At 42.3% G+C, this 18,470-nt stretch overlaps 1 protein-coding gene across 1 annotated transcript in view; it reads right to left on the bottom strand.

The window, feature by feature from the left end:
* The window catches only part of coro2ba (coronin, actin binding protein, 2Ba), an 87,943-nt gene that overhangs the window by 17,522 nt on the left and 51,951 nt on the right, over positions 1-18,470 (bottom strand). Inside the window, exon 2 of the mRNA XM_080730698.1 lies at positions 9,860-10,060. Within this exon, the coding sequence (XP_080586824.1) occupies positions 9,860-10,060 (201 nt within the window). The remainder of the gene's footprint in view (positions 1-9,859; positions 10,061-18,470) is intronic.

Here is an 18,470-nt window from a genome sequence, read left to right as displayed (position 1 = left end):
GGTGTCAAACGCATTCAATTAAACTCCACGCGACTCCACGTGACAAAATATTTACAAAAACGGAACCTCCTTCACTTGCAAAGAATGAATGACCAGTCCCTTCATATGCCAATTAATGGTCAATGCCCATGTACAATGTCAGATTAATTGATGCATTGACAGAATATAGACTTGTATATAGTACAGATTTTGCATTTAAGCTCAATTAATCATATTAAGTCTAATGCTTTAGTTTTTTGTGACTGTTTTTGTAGAGGCCTCACTAACTTCAGTTCAATGATATTTGTTTGTATTTGTCGCATTCCCAAGGCAAAAAACTTATGTGGCGTACATTTATTGTAATCAAATGTTAGTCTTAAGAATGCGACAAAAAACTAAAAATATTATTGAACTCAAGTCTCCATGGCATGAGTAATCAACAGAAAAAAAGTCATTTTGGGGGTGAACTACTCCTTTAAGCCTGCCGATGCTACCACATGCTGATTCATGCAGCTAAATCTACTGTACCATGCATGAATATCCTCTGTGACAGCTTCTCCCCAGTGCTTTTTAATTCAAAACACAGAGATGAATCTAGCTGAGTCATCCTAATTGATATTCTGAATTGATATTCTGCTGCTGTGTTACTTCATCACGTGGGATGTGGTGTACGTGCGTTGCACACTGCTGCAGCTGCTGTCACTTCATGTGCACATCTGCTCTGTCTGCCCGCTGTGTTCATGCAATGTGACCTGGTCAGTGTCAAGGGATGGGCATTGACAATACAAAGTGTGCATTATAAAATGCAGGAAAGAAAGAAAGAAAGAAAGAAAGAAAGAAAGAAAGAAAGAAAGAAATGTGAAAGTAATACAGATGTTACAAAGAGCATCATGTCATAGCCTCATAGCATAATTGCCTAAGTACGTTTTTGGCCAAATTGACATTTCTGCCTAACTCTACTCTCCTAACAGCTTCATTGTGCCTTATTGCCTACATCCTAAGCCAATAAGAATGCTCGTTACATTCAAAAAAGGCTATGAGAACCTTTTGATTTGAGGCAGGAATAATTTTGCATGTAACAAGCATTCTGATAGGCGGAGAACATAGGCAATAAGGCGGGGTGAGTCAGCAGGTCAAGACTGATCTGCTCTGAATGCTGGTGATTATTATTATCATACATTTTTTGCCCTAAGTCAATTTTGTATTTATTTTTTCCTGAAAACCTTCAAAATATGATTTAAGCAATTATACTATGAGGCTAATGATGTGATGGAAATAACACCTACACTCTGCCTGTCTGGCTAAAAACAGTATTGAGAATAAATAAGAAGGTGTGGCTGCGGGGTGTTTCTGTGCCAGTCTAAGTGCCAGCTGGCACTAACAGTAGTCTTTCCCCTTGATGCCCACACATCCCAGGGGTACCATATGGCTGTCTCACTATAGCTGTCAGTGTAATGTGTCTACTATCCGTCTACCCCACTGCTCATTAATCTGAACCACCCGTTTTCTTTTTTCATCTACTGGGACCGTGAGCTGCTCATTATGGTGTGAGTCAGTACCTCATGAATAGTTCTCGGTATAACACTTCCTCTGAAACCCATGTTTTAATGCAGTGGTTCTCAACCTTTTCAGGCCGCGACCCCCAAAAGAATCCTATTTTAGCTGGGGACCCCTCCCACCAACTAAGAGTTGAAGCATTACATTTTGTATATCACAGTTCTATTGTGAAAATAGCCGATCTACATGCTCACAACGCCTCGCGTTGCGAGGCGTTGTGAGCATGTAGATCTACTATTTTCACAATTTCTGCTTCTAAATATTTGACAATTTGTCCCATGTTTAATTTGTCATTTTAGAGGTATTGAAAAGTCCTTACATTTTCTCTTTAGAGATGTGCTATACACAACTTTATGATAGTTTGTTTACTGTTGAGTGAGAAAACAATGTTGCACATTAACTTAATCATCTGGGGACCCCCCAAAATAATTTGGGGACCCCCCTTTGGGTCCCGACCCACAGGTTGAGAACCACTGTTTTAATGCATTACAAACATAAATGCCTCATAAGCTGCCTGTGACACACACGCACGCACGCACGCACGCACGCACGCACGCACGCACGCACGCACGCACGCACGCACGCACGCACGCACGCACGCACGCACACACACACACACACACACACACACACACACACACACACACACACACACACACACACACACACACACACACACACACACAGACATTGTGGTAAAAGTGTGATAATGCTTCATCATTTCTGGACACTCACAGACATTCTTTTTGGCAAGGACAATTATAATGTATTATTATTTTTCAGTGGTGTAAAGTAAAGTAGTACATTTACTCAAGTACTATATAGCTGGGTCACTTCCGTTTCTCAATGGATTTGTCATCTAAGAGGGTTATTAAACAAATTTGGCCGGGGTGTATTTTTAAAAATGGCGGGGAAAATGTTTGACAGCTAGGGTAATTTTTAACCAACTAATACTTGACTGGAGTATTTTCAAGTTTCTATACTTTTACTAAAACCAACAATTGCAACAAAACCAGTATTATAGGCTAATTTAGATTCAAATAGACACACATGAGGCGCGCACCATGGCTCTAAAGTAGCCTGACAGGGCATCGCGGGTTTGAGTCCCGTTCCCGACAATATTTACTGCATGTCTCTTCCCATCTCTCTCTCCCTGTTTCCTGTCCATGTCTACTATATCCACTATAAATAAAGGCAGAAAAGCCTATGAAATATATTTCAAATATATATACTGTATATATACATACATGAAATATACAGGGTTCCCACACATTTTTACCAATTAATTTCCAAAACTTTTCCAGAATATTTAACCCAATTTCCAGGACTATATAACCAGTAAGACTCCCTAATCGGGAGATAAGCGACCGTTGGTCGCTTATCTCCACAAATAGGCCAAAAGTTTGTTTTACCAATTATTACACTCTATGTGAACATTTACATCAACAAATCCCAAGTACTGGTTTTTAGGGGTGCTGAGTGTGGCGCAGCAGCGTGTCATGCATTTTCTGCAGGGCCTTGTCAATGGCTTTGCGTTCTTGCTGCTTTTTATTTACCCTAGCAACCAACAGTTTACCATAGCAACCATGTTTTTTTTTACCTTAGCAACCAACTGTTTACCATAGCAACCATGGTTTTTTACCCTAGCAACCAACTGTTTACCCTACTAACCAACTGTTTACCATAGCAACCATGTTTTTTACCTTAGCAACCAACTGTTTACCCTAGCAACCAACTGTTTACCACAGCAACCATGTTTTTTTTACCCTAGCAACCAACTGTTTACCCTAGCAACCAATTGTTTACCATAGCAACCATGTTTTCTTACCCTAGCAACCAACTGTTTACCCTAGCAACCAACTGTTTACCATAGCAACCATGTTTTTTACCTTAGCAACCAACTGGTTACCATAGCAACCACTGTTTTAGACCACTGTTTCTTGCCGGTCTTATATAAGGGTCATTTGTGTACGGTGTGATGTCATACTGATGTCAGCAGTGTGATGTCATACTGATGCGGAGATATGAGCGGGCAAAGGTGTGACGTGTGACCGGCGGACGGACGGACGGACGGCCGGTGGAGGTTTTGATACTAAACTGCGACCTAACGGTCACAACAATAATTCAGCTCAATAACAGGTCGCTTACTCCTATGTGCAATGCCCAAAGACAGGTAGTGTATGCCAGTGGTTCTCAACCTTTTCAGGCCGTGACCCCCGAAATAATCATGTTTTAACTGAGGACTGGGAAGAGTTGAGGAATTTTGTATAACACGGTTCTATTTGTGAGGCGTTGTGAGCATGTAGATCTGCTATTTTCACAATTTCTGCCTCTAATATTTGACAATTTGGCAATGTTTAATTTGTCATTTCAGAGGTATTAACAAAATCAATAACCAAAGACAATGCAGAGATATTTTTTCCAAGGACCTTCCAGAACTTTTCCAGTACTGGAAAAATATTTTTCTAATTTCAAAATATTTCCAGGAATTTCATGACCGTGGGAACCCTGAATATAGCCGTCATGCATGAAGAATAAATTGCATAACCTGACACTGCCAGGACCTTGATGTTTGTTTTCCACAAACAGTTGCTGTCACCCAGAATGTCTGACTCTATATGCTCTTTGTATGCTCATCCTCTCAGTAGAACCAAAAGGAAATGCATCCTTAAGTGCTCTATAGTTGCCAAGAAATTGATCCAGTTATGGATCCTTGATGGTGGGGCCTAGAATTATTGAATGCTTTAACCAGTGAAAAATAGCAGATATACAAGCTCACAGCGTGGCACCGAGTGCCGCGCTGGAGTGCCGCGCTGCGAGCTTGTAGATCTGCTATTTTTGAAAAAGTCGTGAAAATGTGTCTTTGAATATATGTATTTTCAAAGCGAACGTTTGTAACTCAAATTTTGCTTCTGGGGGGTCCCTGGAACTAGATATTTTGAGATGGGGGTCCGTGGCCAAATAAATATAATTTTGGGGGTCCTTCACATGAAAAGGTTTGAGAACCACTGACATAGCAGTCTCTCAAGAACAGACTAACTGAGCTCCAGTTAAGTGAAAAGGACCTTTTCTTTGACGATGGCTAGCCAGATTGCTGACCTAGAAACATGGGTTTTTCAAAAAACCTTAGAAGGATTCAAAAGACACTTATAGAATCGGGTCAAAATTCAAATTTTCACGATTTTTCAAAAATAGCAGATCTACAAGCTCGCAGCGCGGGACTCGGTGCCGCGCTGTGAGCTTGTATATCTGCTATTTTTCAATAGTTAAAGCATAAAATAATGATACACAATAATGTGTACCCGTTCTAAATGGGTTAAGTGTTGTAACAGAACAGAATAGTGGCAATCAGTGGCAGTATTCTGGGGAGAGTTAGTTGTGTGACAGTGTTATGGTCAAATCCGTAAATTATCTTAGATTTGACAATGTTTATCAAGGATTAAGGGCTTATTTAGCAGTCTGATTATTACATTTCTGTTGGGTCGATTATTTCTAAGACATTTGCGCACGCAGCAAAATTGAATACCCATGAGGTCATCGTGTGTTGGAGTGTGCTGGGATCCCTTAAAATGATCGATCTTTCAGCACAGACATAAGTCAAGAGTCACGGGGAAGCAGCAGAACATAATGGCGGAGATGCAGCCGCGGAGTGTGTTTGTGCATACTTTCTTGGAATACTTGCTGAGGCAAAATCTTTAATGACCTTTCTCTCCCCGTAATTAATGGAGCTGGGATAACAGATGTTCAGAAGACGGAGAACCACAACTTTTCCCCCGCCCTACAGTAAACCCAAACCCAAATAAGTATAGCTACTTATAACCTGCCCAAACCACCCAGAAACCTCCATGCGTTTCTCATCCCTCCACCACCTAGCCTCATTCCCAGCCTCTACTCATCTTGCGAAGAGAAACGCCTGGTTACGACCTAATGCAGAGAGAGTGTCTATAGGGACTAGGGATGGGTATCGCCTGCGATACTTTTAATGGTATCGATTGCATGACGTCGATACTATCGGGTATCGGTTCACGTAAAAACGAACGATACCTTGTTTCGATACTCTGGAACGCACCCCTGGCCGGTCGCATCTGTAACAGTTGGGCTACTGAGAGTTTAATAACTGTGAAAAATAGCCGACAATAGCCTATAATGTTTATTATTATGATGATTATCCAACGTCTATACTCTCCGCTCCGCCACACTGTGTGATCATCATCATCACCCTCTGCTCTACCGCAGCAGGGGTAGAGCAGTTAAACTTAAATAAAAAGTATCGAAAATGGTATCGAAAAGGGTATCGTATCAATTCAAAGGTGAACGATACCCATCCCTAATAGGGACATATTTCCCCCGGAAACTATCTTTTTCAACCAATCACAACACTTGTTTCATTCACAGAGAATGTAAACCGATTTGCAAAGCGTCAATGTCATTTCCTTGGGCGGCACTTCCGCCGAATTCTACTGACGTTTAGACACTCAACATCTCCCTCTCTCCCTCTCGCCGCTCTTCCGCTCTCTCTCCCTCTCTAGCTCTCTCTCACTCTCTCGCTGTCTACTTCTCTCTCTCTCTCTTCCTCTTCTCAGGTTTCGTGCTGGAGGTCGCCCTCCATGAAAGATATGATGACGCTGATGATGATCGACCTCCACGCCAAAGACTCCTGGGTCAGCAACTCTCCCGGATCCTACCGTACATCCCCTACTCCCCTTATGCAGCCATGGTTTATTTCAATAAACAACCTCGACCATACCCGATGATGTGGTTCTTGACTCGTGAATTGTGTGGTTTTGTTTAGCCCCATGTTAACCCATTTAGGCCTAGAATTATTGAATGCTTTAACCAGTGAAAAATAGCAGATATACAAGCTCACAGCGCGGCACCGAGTGCCGCGCTGCGAGCTTGTAGATCTGCTATTTTTGAAAAAGTTGTGAAAATGTGTGCAAATCTTTGAATATATGTATTTTCAAAGTGAACGTTTGTAACTCAAATTTTGCTTCTGGGAGGTCCCTGGAACTAGATATTTTGAGATGGGGGTCCGTGGCCAAATACATATCATTTTGGGGGTCCTTCACATGAAAAGGTTTGAGAACCACAGACATAGTGTTCTCTCAAGAACAGACGAACTGAGCTCCACTTAAGTGAAAAGGGCCTTTTCTTTGACGATGGCTAGCCAGATTGCTGACATAGAAACATCAAAATTCTAATTTTCACGATTTTTCAAAAATAGCAGATCTACAAGCTCGCAGCGTGGCACTCGGTGCCGCGCTGTGAGCTTGTAGATCTGCTATTTTTCAATAGTTAAAGCATAAAATGAAACAAAAAATGTGTACCCATTCTAAATGGGATCAACGATGACCCCAGTGTCGCCAAAAAGACAAGACCAGGCGCCATGGCACAGGGTTCCGCCGTTAAAATAGAGCCATTAATCTTATTCAATTATATCCACCATGAGCTAACCGTGAGGACAAAAGCCATTCTTTCTTCACAAGAAAGGACTACACAGTTACACCGATAGTGTTTATCTCATAGATAATTGTACATAGAACAGACATTTCCATTCATAGCAACAATGTGTTTCCAGGTCAAACATGAAGAAGAGGAATGAATCAATCCATGGAGGCCTCCGTGACATGTTTGTTCAATGTGGGGATGTTTCGGTTATTGTATCAATAGCAATTCGAGTCATGGGGTCCTCCAGCGAAGTCGCATTGCATATACTGTTTCTCAGGGGTAGGCAACCTGCTGCTCTAGAGCTGCATATGGCTCTTAGCCTTAGGCCCTCTCTGGTGGCTCCCAGTTGCTTGGGCAAAGAAGTATGTAAAGGAATAAGAGGGTTTTTTGTTTTATTTTTTACATTTTAATCACAATTTATTATTGTAGTAGGCAAGTTATTCTTTCATAAATAATGTATTAATGCCTGGACATGTTTGTTTGTTTCACCGCCAAAGCTGCAATACATGCTTACTGGTACACTTGATCTGCTGTGAGAAATTAGCAAACAATAAAAAGTAGGGCTAATACTGCAAGACCTGAAAAGGCACGAAACAAATAAATAAATAAATAAAGCAAACATATATTTTGCAGCTCCAGACGGATTTTTTATACATTTTTGGGCCAAAAATTTCTCTTTTGATAATAAAGGTTGCCTACCCCTGCACTGCAGTATCTGGTAACTGGTGATATATTTATGTGTATTTTCTGCCATCCAAACAGTGCTATGTATAGCGAAGTGCAGAATAAACAGTATTTTAATTTTAGTTTGGCTGTCCTACCTTCCCTACTGCTAACAGCTGTTTCTAGGTCAAATCTGGAACACTGGTTGCTGTTCTGTTTTTATTTGTGAAACCTCCTTTACCAACCATGAAACGATCAGCTGTGGTTGAAACATTCAACACAGACAAGACAAAAAAATAATCTTACTTTACATTAGGGCGTTCACGAATAGTGATTTTTACTAATCAAATTATTCGACCTCAAAGTATTCGAATAGTCGAATATTCGACAGGACTGGCCAAACTGTCAAATATTAAGTAAGCAAGAGGCGAACATTGTGAAAATAGCCGATCTACAAGCTCACAACGCCTCGCAACGCGAGGCGTTGTGAGCAGCGCTTTAGCTTCCAGGACTTCAGCTTCCAGGACCTGACGTGCTCACGTTCATGCACGGCATGGAAATGTCCCGGATGAAGATGCTAACAGAATGGCTATTCCCATTTTGTCATCTAAAAGATCATTTTTGGGCGATTTCGCCGTAAATAAACCTCGCGCCGCTTTCCTAAAACACAAAAAAGAGATATAAGCCTTTAAAGATGCGGTCTTTCATTGGATTAGGCGGAGATTGGCGATTGCGTTCGCAAATTACGGCCGGCCGGGACGTTGTTAGCTTTCGGCTAGTAGCTACAAAAATCAAGCTAGGCTTCAGAAGGCCTCTTATCATTTTATTCATTTAATTAAAGTTGTACCATGTAACTTTTTTTATAAAACAAATCTTAAAATTGTCCTAACTGTTAAATCGCTAAAGTTTTAGAACACCCACTCCGTTATTTTCAGCTTCTGAAGCCTTCTCTTTATATGTTTTCTATGATCCTGGCCGTGGACCGGATTTCGCGCAAAATTGACGTAATCTGCATCATCTGTATACGTTGTGTATACGTTGCCCAATCACATCGCCGATCATGCACACATGGTACACTACCGGCCAATCACAGCGCATCTTGAAGTGGGGTCGCCATATTTGTAGTCGCCCGTGTGTCTCTTTACTCAAAAGGTAATCTCGCCTACCAGGCAGGGTGAAGTAGTCCGTTTCTCCGGAATGCCTGAACGCACAGGAACCAGGGACCCCTCCAAAGATAGCTCTCGGCGTTGTGGAGGCAGACGCGGGGGTGTGAAGGTACGAAAAACGGGCGAAAGACGCGAACGCGACCGCGGTTTGCTATATGGCTACTGACCACTAGTTGAGAATCTTACACAGTATAGCTTTAAATAAAGCCGAACTACTTCGGGATCGGCACACTCGTGTACTCATCGGAAGCGGCGCCGAACATCGGGTGAACATTGGGGAGCTCAAAAATGTATTTTAAACCATTTTTAATGGAATATATCGTCGGACAGAGTAGAACGGCTAGCTGGCTAGCGGCTAGCGAGCCAGGACCACCCACGACTCTACAAGCAGCTCGGGGTAAGTGAATTAATAAAAAAAAGATTGTATTGGATTGAAATAAAGCCGAACTAGTTCGGGATCGGCACCAGATGAGTTAATCACTTAAATTGTAAACTTGACCTATCACTCAGTACTTGGTCTGCTCTTTTTTACCTCCACACCCAACCTATTTGCCGAAAATAGCAGATCTACAAGCTCTCAACGTCTCGCACTGCGAGGCGTTGAGATCTTGTAGATCTGCTAATTTAGGCCAAAGTTCTCCTAAGAATATGGATGCGAGGGTTCAAGTTGTTAATCTAAAAGAATGATCCTATCACACAAAGATATGGCGGCCCCCCTGTAGTAAAACTGAGGACCCCCTGGGGGTCCCGGACCCCCTTTGAGGACATATCTTAGCTGCTCACATACAGCTGTGGTCTTCTTACTGCAGAGAGCTCCCTGGCTTGTGAACACTGCTGTCTGATAATAGTTTGATGGTATTTGGCCTTTGTGCTTTTGAAGCATGGAACCTTGGCAGAGTCTCTCTTAAAGGAGAAGATCTCTCCAAAAAATACTTATATTCAAACAATTACACGCCCCATGAAGCCTTGAATTCATGGAGATGTGCTGGTCAATCATCTGACGACCAGCAGAGTTTCTCTGTTCCTAAGGAGCTGAAGTGGTTTACCTGAGATACAGGTACGACGATGAAAGACCCCCCGCCAGAGCTCTCGGTGACGATGGCCAGGTACTTGGTGTTGACGGCACAGAAGTGGTTGTCATGGACGTTCTTGGTGATGGGGATGCCGTCGAAGCAGTGCTCCCGGTTGGCCACCTTCCCGTAGACATTTCGAAACTTGGAGCTTCGGTAGGTCGGACGCCATGACATCTGAGAGAAAAATAGAGCAGGGGGGAAATGTTATAGGTTCATGGAGACAGACTATGTAAAAACACTGAAGCACTAACCTAGGGATATTTTCTTGCTTATTAAACTGTTACTGTTATACAGTAGAAGTGTCCTTGGGCAAGACACTGAACCCCACATTGCCTCCAATGAGTCGGTCGGTGTCAACTTGCCACCATTGGTGTATAAATGTGGGAAGCGCTATAAAAATGTGATTCACTATTATTATGAAGGCCTCACCGTTACACTCCACAAAGCCGGACGCACTACGGGGGATTCGAACCCAAAACCTCTACACTGGTGGGAAGTCCTTTACCACTGTTCCACCCGAGCCCCTCGGGGAGTGTGTCTTTAATTGTGTGTATGAGTGTACACACATTACGGGTCCATTTGGTTACATGTGTACACTCTCGCAGTTAGAAAGAGATACATAATCACTGAGGATTTGAGTGTGTGCCAGCCTATTTTTCTGTCTGCCTTCCAATAGACACTAAAGTAGATCTGCACCACATTGTTGTCTTTTTTTTCACATTGTCTTTTTCTGATGAATATTTTTGAGCGGTGGTAAACCGCTCCATAGAGTGGCTGTGCGTGTGTCTGTAGCCTTTTTCCTCAGCGTTTTGCCATAGCAAAATGTGTGTACGTAGCATCATGTTTGTCTAGTGATGTCATAATGTCGTATGCCTGTAGCCTTTTTCCTCAGCGTTTTGCCATAGCATGTGTAGCATAGCCTGTACATCCTAGACTCAAATCCTTGTCTGAAGACAGACGTTATGCAAGCACGACCACCGCTCACTTCACATTGGGTGTGATGTTTTTTAAAATGTATTAACATTTTGTGAAGGGTTTCAGATCTCAGTTCCACGTCCTGCTTTCGCGTGATTCCAAAACCCACCAGGCTTGAGTTAAGACCCGCCTCGCGGAAACGTGAGGACTTCCAGGAGTGGCTGAAATCCCTGCCTGACTGACACATGGAGGGTGGAATGGATAAAGTCAGAGGCATGAAGACTTGTACTTGAGAAAAGCCTGCATTTGCACGATGCACAACTATTAATTTCTCACAACAGTGCTCAAAATAAACTGTGCTAAAAAAATCTTGAAACGGACTTAATTGTACTGTGCTTAATAAAGGGAAAACTTTGTAACTTTGCTAAAGAGAAAAACGTACTGAGAAAGCTATTAATTTGTCACTACTGTGCTCAAAATAAAAACTCTTACTGATTATCAGTTAAATTGTTATGGTTTGGATATGGCTTTGGGCGTATTATGCTGCGTGTATTATTGTAATGGATCAGTAGGTAGTACGTACTTTGCACTTGAGCGAGCAGCACTAATGTTCATGGGCACTTTCATACTTAAGATTATCGAGAGGAGGCGGGTCTTAACTCAATCCTGGTGGGTTTAGGAATCACGCCCTGCTTTCCCTCCTTATTTTCTTCCATGTGCTGTTTTCCCCCCCTTGATTTGTAGTTGTTTTCACAGTTTATTCATTTTGCTATTTGTAGTCATGGCTGCCAGTTCCCACCTCATGTTATGTGGGAGTCCCCACTGCTCCAAACTGTACTGAATAACTGCTAGCTTGCATAGCGTCTTGAGACTAGGACTAAAGTCTAATATGTACAGGTCTTTAGAATCGCCATATCCTCCAAAGAGGATGATACTATCTCCCAGCATGCAAGAGCACATCCAATACCTCTCTGAACACGGGCCTTTCCCCTTGGGCTCAATCTTCTTCCAGGTTAAGGTCTGTGGAATTAATTTCCACAGATCATTAACATTCTGGCCATCGTGGTTCAGTCCACCAAATATGTACAGTTCTCCTTTGTAGGCAAAGGCTAAATGACCGCAAAACCCTTCTGGATGAAGCTGTGCATAAGGTGCGATCAGCCAACAGTTGGTATCTGTGTCATACACTCTGATGTTGTAGGATTGACACCCCCAGCCCCCAAATACAAACATCTTTGTCCCAACGATGGTGGCAGAGTGATATTCTGAAGCAGGTGGAGGAGTACCTCTGGCGTTAATGAGAGACCAGACCATTGTGGTGGTGTCCAACTTGTAGATGTCATTGGTGTATCCATGCTGTGTCAATCCTCCATGGATGTACATAACCTTCCCCAAGACACAAGCTGAGTGGTCTGACCTCCCCTCTGGAACAGTTCCAGAAAGCCTCGGCTTGAACCATCTGTGGGTGTCTACATCAAATGCATAAAGTACATTGCAGTAATTTTTATATCCCTTATATCCTCCCCAGATGTAGATCATGTCCTCTATCAACACAGCTGTGTGGCCCCAGCCCACAGAGGGAACCTCATGGACACTTCCAGTTGTCTCCGGTGGTAACTTCCTCCACCATAAAGACACTGTGTTGAAGACATGCACACCAAACTGAGGATCACTGTCCCTTCCGAAGGAGTACAGCTTGTTTCCCACGACAACAGCAGCGTGACAAAAGCCTTTATTTGGTGCTTCATTGAGATGAACGGTCCAACGCATCATTTCACTCAACAGCAGAAATGAGGGTTGAAGTTGATTAATTAAGTCTTCTTCTGTAAGAGAATGCAGCTGTACTGTGTGTGTGGCCACTTATATAGGTACAGCAGCACAAACATCACAGAATATGTGTCCAATCCATGAAGCCGACGCCTGTCGTTATCCCATATTATGTTAAATTTGTCACCATAGAACTGCTGAACCGACCGACTTCCCACTGCTACACACAGAGATTATAGACATTTCATTTTCAGTTTCTGTCTGAACGTATAAAGGCAGAGCCTCTGTCTAGCCAATGAGGGAGCAGCGTTCTTGGTGACATCACCACAAGGGAGACCTGGTATAAATAACAAGGCAAAAGTTGGCACCTCGACCAACTTGTGCACCACCTCGTGCCAACGTGCCCACCCACACACATACAGACAGCACCAAACAGCACCGCTCACAGTACTTGCGCACTCTGCTGGTGCACAGTAAGCCATATATGGCCACGAGTGCACAAAGCGAAGGCTGGCACCTCGACAGAGTGCAGTCTAGTTTTAACTTTTGTATTTATTTCTCTGAGAACACAAAGAGTGCTGGAACTCTCTTTTTCATGTTTGAAATATTGAGAAATGGGGTGCCATGATTTTTTCCCCCTCTAAAACATGATCAGTTGTTTTTTTTTTTTTCTCAAAAAGTGTAGGCCTACAGAGTGTTCAGATTAGTTTTTTTATGTGGCCAGAACCAGTTCATTAAGTATACCTGGTTGTCAGGTGGGTGGTGACCCAGCTGAAGTTAGCCACACCCACTGTGTTGTTGAATGGTAAAAGGGGAGGGGATGAGTTAATGATGTCATTAAATCTGTGTTTTTTTGAGCGGTGGTAAACCGCTCCATAGAGTGGCTGGGTGTGTGTCTGTAGCCATTTCTCCTCAGCGTTTTGCCATAGCATTGTGTGTGTTTGTGTAGCATAGCCTGTACATCCTAGACGTTATGCAAGCACGACCACCGCTCACTTCACATTGGGTGTGATTTTTATTTTTTGACTGGGCCTTTTAACTCGGAGGCTTTACTTTTGACTTCCATCTCCGCCAGACGCTCTCCACACGTCACTACCAGATGAGCGTGGCCTTGAGCTCTGACATCCATAGGCTCAACACGGTCCATGTCCTGATGTGGCCGCTGATGGCTGCTCAGGTAGTTGTCAGTGCTGCAGGTGGCTCCGTTCCAGCGGAAGTATACCCGTACCTCCTCAGCATTGTTCATTGTTGTGTGGAGACCTGAGAAAGTCCTTATGGACTACGAAATGGCGATGATGAACGCCTTCAGAGCGGTGCTGCCACAGACGCGCGTGACGGGGTGCTTCTTTCACCTGAAGAAGTTTAAGTAGCCTAACTTTTACTTCTTGGCTCAACCTTTGCAGGTCCATACCGGCACGACGAGGCCCTGAGAGGATGGCTCAGCAGGCCAGGATTAGCACCTCTGAGGGCCCCTGGGCACTGAAGCTCCAAGGGCCCCCCTCTACGTACGCGCTACAGGGCTCCAGACTAACTGTTTTCAGCATTTAAAAAAAAAATAACAATGTACTATTATAGTACTACTACATGGTCAAAATAAGCCATATCCTTCCCCCAAAATGCAGCCGAGCGCTGGTGGCACATTGTACTATATACACAATCGTACTAGCAGCAGCATTCTCAACAATAAAACACACAAAATTGGGGCGTTGAGGGCATCATTTAATGTATTTCATTCGGATTAGATAACAACTAAATGGCTGGAGGTTTTCTTCTATCTTTTTTTCCCCAACTTCTTTTCTTTTTTTTTTTTTGCCACCCAAAGTGCCCATATTGTAGATCCGGCCCTGTGGCTCAGGAAGGCGATGGCAACAGGTTACCTGCCCATCGCCGTCCTTTTTTTTTTGAGAGACGCGCAGGCTGATTCGGCGCTACCCAGCCATTGATGACTTTATCCGATATATGGAGGACACATACAGTATGTCGGAGAACAGGCCCTGTTCCCGCCTGCACTATGCTGCGTCCATACTGTATTTTGGTCACAATATCATTTGCTGTGATATACATCAAACATTGATATAATTATTGGGATTTTCAATCAAAATGCATCCTAACCAGTGGTGTAAAGTACTTATACTTGTAACAGAGTAAGTGCAGGCTAGATCAAGTGTTTACACCAGGGGTCTTCAACATTGCAGTATTGTTACTTTTACTTAAGTAAAATAAATTAGTTATTTTTCCACCACTGATCCTAACAAACCGTCTTAGTAAACCGTCTTAGAAAGAAAAGCATCTCTGCTTCATTTCCAATAGTGACAACGACAGAGAGACAGGAGGTGGGAGAGAGAGAGGGAATGGCAGGCAGCAACATGAGCCTCGGTTGGATTCAAATCTGGGCCAACTGCATGAAGGACTCTAAAGCCTTGTGCTATTACCAGGCAGCCACCCAGGTGCCCTGAACAAAATAACATTATTCTGTGAGAGTGACATCTCATTCGCATTGGTATTAGTAGAGAGAGGATGATATACACAGTAGGGCATTCAAGAATAGTGATTTTTAGTATTCAAATTATTTGACCTCAAAGTATTCGAATAGTCAAATATTCGACAGGACTGGCCAAATAAGCAAGAGGCGAACATTGTGAAAATAGCCGATCTACATGCTCACAACGCCTCGTGTTGCGAGGTGTTGTGAGCATGTAGATCTGCTATTTTCACAATATTTATCTGCGGAACCGAGTCACATTAAATGTAATACCTACAATTCCAAGTGCTTGTCAGGGTGGGGGTCCCCAGTTCAAATATGTTTATTTTGGGGGTCACGGCCTAAAAAGGTTTGAGAACCCTTGGTATAGAGCATTAACAAATTGACAACTCATTCTTATGACTTCCTATCTAGTAGCCAAGCTTTATAAACTATATATTTTTTAAAGAGAAAACAATAAAAAATAAACGAATATTCGACTTTGGTGAACAACATCGAATAGTGACTTTGATATTCGAATATTCTAATATTTGGTGAATGCCCTAATACAAAGGTGGTGAAAATATTGCTGATAACAATTATCGAATTCTCACCCAGACCCATGTTGTATACATGATAAGATTTCAATGTTATTTTCATAGTGGCAAATCATGACAAGTTGTCTCAAGAAGTGTCAACCGTTATTATGATGCTACAGAAAATCTCATCCAATTAGACAAGGGAGTGAGACTTCTGAACTTAAATGCTTCTATTTTTTTTAAGTAGAGAATGCAAAGTTAAAGCAGTTTCTTACAAATAACTGCCACAAGCTATATGCTAGTTCCACCAAATGTTACACTGCATGACAAATCACACATCAAATGAAGTCCTTAGACCCTCTCATTCTGAATAAGCCTCGGTTATCACGCACGCCACACAACAAAGAGAAGTGGCAAAGTGGTGAGATCAAAAACTCAGTATGACTCAAGTAGCTACTTTTTCTCGTCACGCACAAGAATGTATCTTGATAGAATTCTTGCTTTGTTGTGTGAGTTAACTAGTCTGGGATCACTTCACTTTTCGGGTTTGTAACCGGTCTGGAGCGGAAACCACAAAACGTCATGTTGTAGTACTCAAAGGACTACAATTTGTCGGAAAGATCAAACCGGATTCAGTTTTAACCCAAAATATTCCCCTGCACTCAAGGACACACTTTTAGGGCCTACCTAATAAACTCCTTGATGCGGAGTAGTTTTGCTTTTGAAAAATTCGTTTCGTATATGCATCTTTTAGACCAACTTTTAGCGACTGGCAAGACTACACTAGGCTACTCGAGCATTTTAATAAGGATTGCGGAAACAAACGGAGGGAACCAAATCAAAGCGACGCCGCTTCTTCTAGTGGTTTCCACGCTTTAGGCGGAAACCAAACGGCCTGTTGTGAACGAACACCAGGCTTTCTCTCAGAAAGCCTGGTAGGCAAGGTTAGAGTTAACTATCAGAGAGAGACAAATGCAATCAGCCAAAGTAATGAACTGTAATTTTCTTTCTCACAATACTGACGGATGTGGTTTCAATTTGGAGAGTATTAGTATACATAGTATATCTTTTTTTTATATATAATTCTTTAAGACCACCAAGAGTCTATATCAGTTGCCCCCAAACAGCGATGTGAAATAGAAGATTTATGCCCGTTGTCAGATCAGTGGCAAGTTGACTAGATGACATCATCTAGCCATCCCTCTATTCAGTATTGTTCAGTGTCCTAGAAACAGAGCTGGTGGCAGTGAGTGGTGAGTGTGTGCATGCAAATTGAGACGTCCCCAAACCCCCATGCTGCCATCATTATTGTCACCCTCACCCTTGCCTCAAACCACACCAGAAAGACAGCATATTGTCATTGTCTGGAAGAAACCTTGTTTCTACGTTTTTTTTTAAGTGATGATTTCAGTGACATTAAAGCAGTATCCCAAACTTTTTAACTCGTGACCCAAAAGCTAAATTTGACATTTGGGAACCAGTACATTAAAGCATAACACTGTTTTATGCTTTGTTGTATGACAGTGTGCACGAGAACGCTACGCACACCAAAGTCATTTTTAGTGGTCCCCAGACTCCCCACGGCAAAATACTTTAAAATACTAGTCTTTGTGCCTTCTCCAGGGCAGGGACGTGCTGGCCATTGGGAAAAGCGGCCGGTCCAGGCCGGCAATTAGGGAAAAAAAATGAAAAATTAAATGTCAGCCTTCGTTCCATTTTGGGGGCTGGGCGGCCAACAAAGTAAATCATCACTGTTGGGCAGAAACCTCGTATCTCCAAGTTTCAAATTTGTACATTTTTTCGCAAAGCAAAGCCCTGCTTCATCATACAAGGCCATCGCACAAAAGTAGTGAAAACAGCAGATCTACGAGCACACACCGGTGCGAGGCGTTGTGTGCTTGTAGATCGGCTGTTTTCACTAGTTTAAATCATTTTTTAAATGATAAATACAAAACAAACGGTTTTGGACATACAAGGTTTCCACCCGACAACGACGAAATATAACTCATGTAATTGGCCCACTGGCTTGTCACTTGTCATGATCTGAAATGGCAAATCTTTGAGTAGCAGCAGCGCTATAGAGAGAGATCTCTCTATAGCGCGCAATGAGGGCCTCTACAACTCTTTTTCCCGGGCTGAATCAGGGGCCCAGCACGTCCCTGCTCGGCGTCCTAAAATAAAATATTGGCACTTTGGCTACCAGTGTGTGCGGCCACCTTATATTATTTTGTTGTATGACAGTGTCACGTGAAAACAGCAAAAATAGCTGATCTCCAAGCAGACAAAGCATCGCATCATGGAATCTTCTTTTAGCTCATACAATATCTGCCATTTTCTGTACTGTATGGAACATTTTAGAAAATGTTCTCCTGTAATGACATTACCAAAATATGGATGCAAAGTAGTTAAGTCTGTCTGTGGGTTTTTATAAATATTTAACCAATGAAGAAGTATTAATAAAGAGCTTGTGACTAAACGATAACTACATTGGATCTATTGGAAGACAGGCAAGCTTGTTATTTTTTTTTTTTTTTTTACCACTGATAACGTGTCAATGGCTCTTCATCTGTACTGCAGTGCTCATTTTGACGGCATATTTTAGTCTTTTGATTAAAATGAAATGTAGTTTTCGTCATATTCTAGTCATCTGTAAAGTTAAAATATTAGTCTCGTTTTAGTCATGACTAAAATGTATTTTGGCAGACCCGTGACGGTGTCGTAATGCCTGGTTTACACTTGCCGGAAATAGCAGATCTACAAGCTCACTGATAGGTATTTTGTTATGGTTAATATCATCCTTTTATCAATTCATATTGACTGTTAGATATGAATTATGATACATAATTATACGATTCATTTATTAGGTTATATTATGAACTACTGTCTGAACTTAGAATATTAG

Source organism: Nannobrachium achirus, assembly GCF_963921795.1.
Source record: "Nannobrachium achirus genome assembly, chromosome: 7".
In the NCBI taxonomy this organism is placed as follows: Eukaryota; Metazoa; Chordata; class Actinopteri; order Myctophiformes; family Myctophidae; genus Nannobrachium; species Nannobrachium achirus.
Note: the sequence above shows the minus strand (reverse complement) of the source record. Positions and strands in the feature narration are given on the sequence as shown.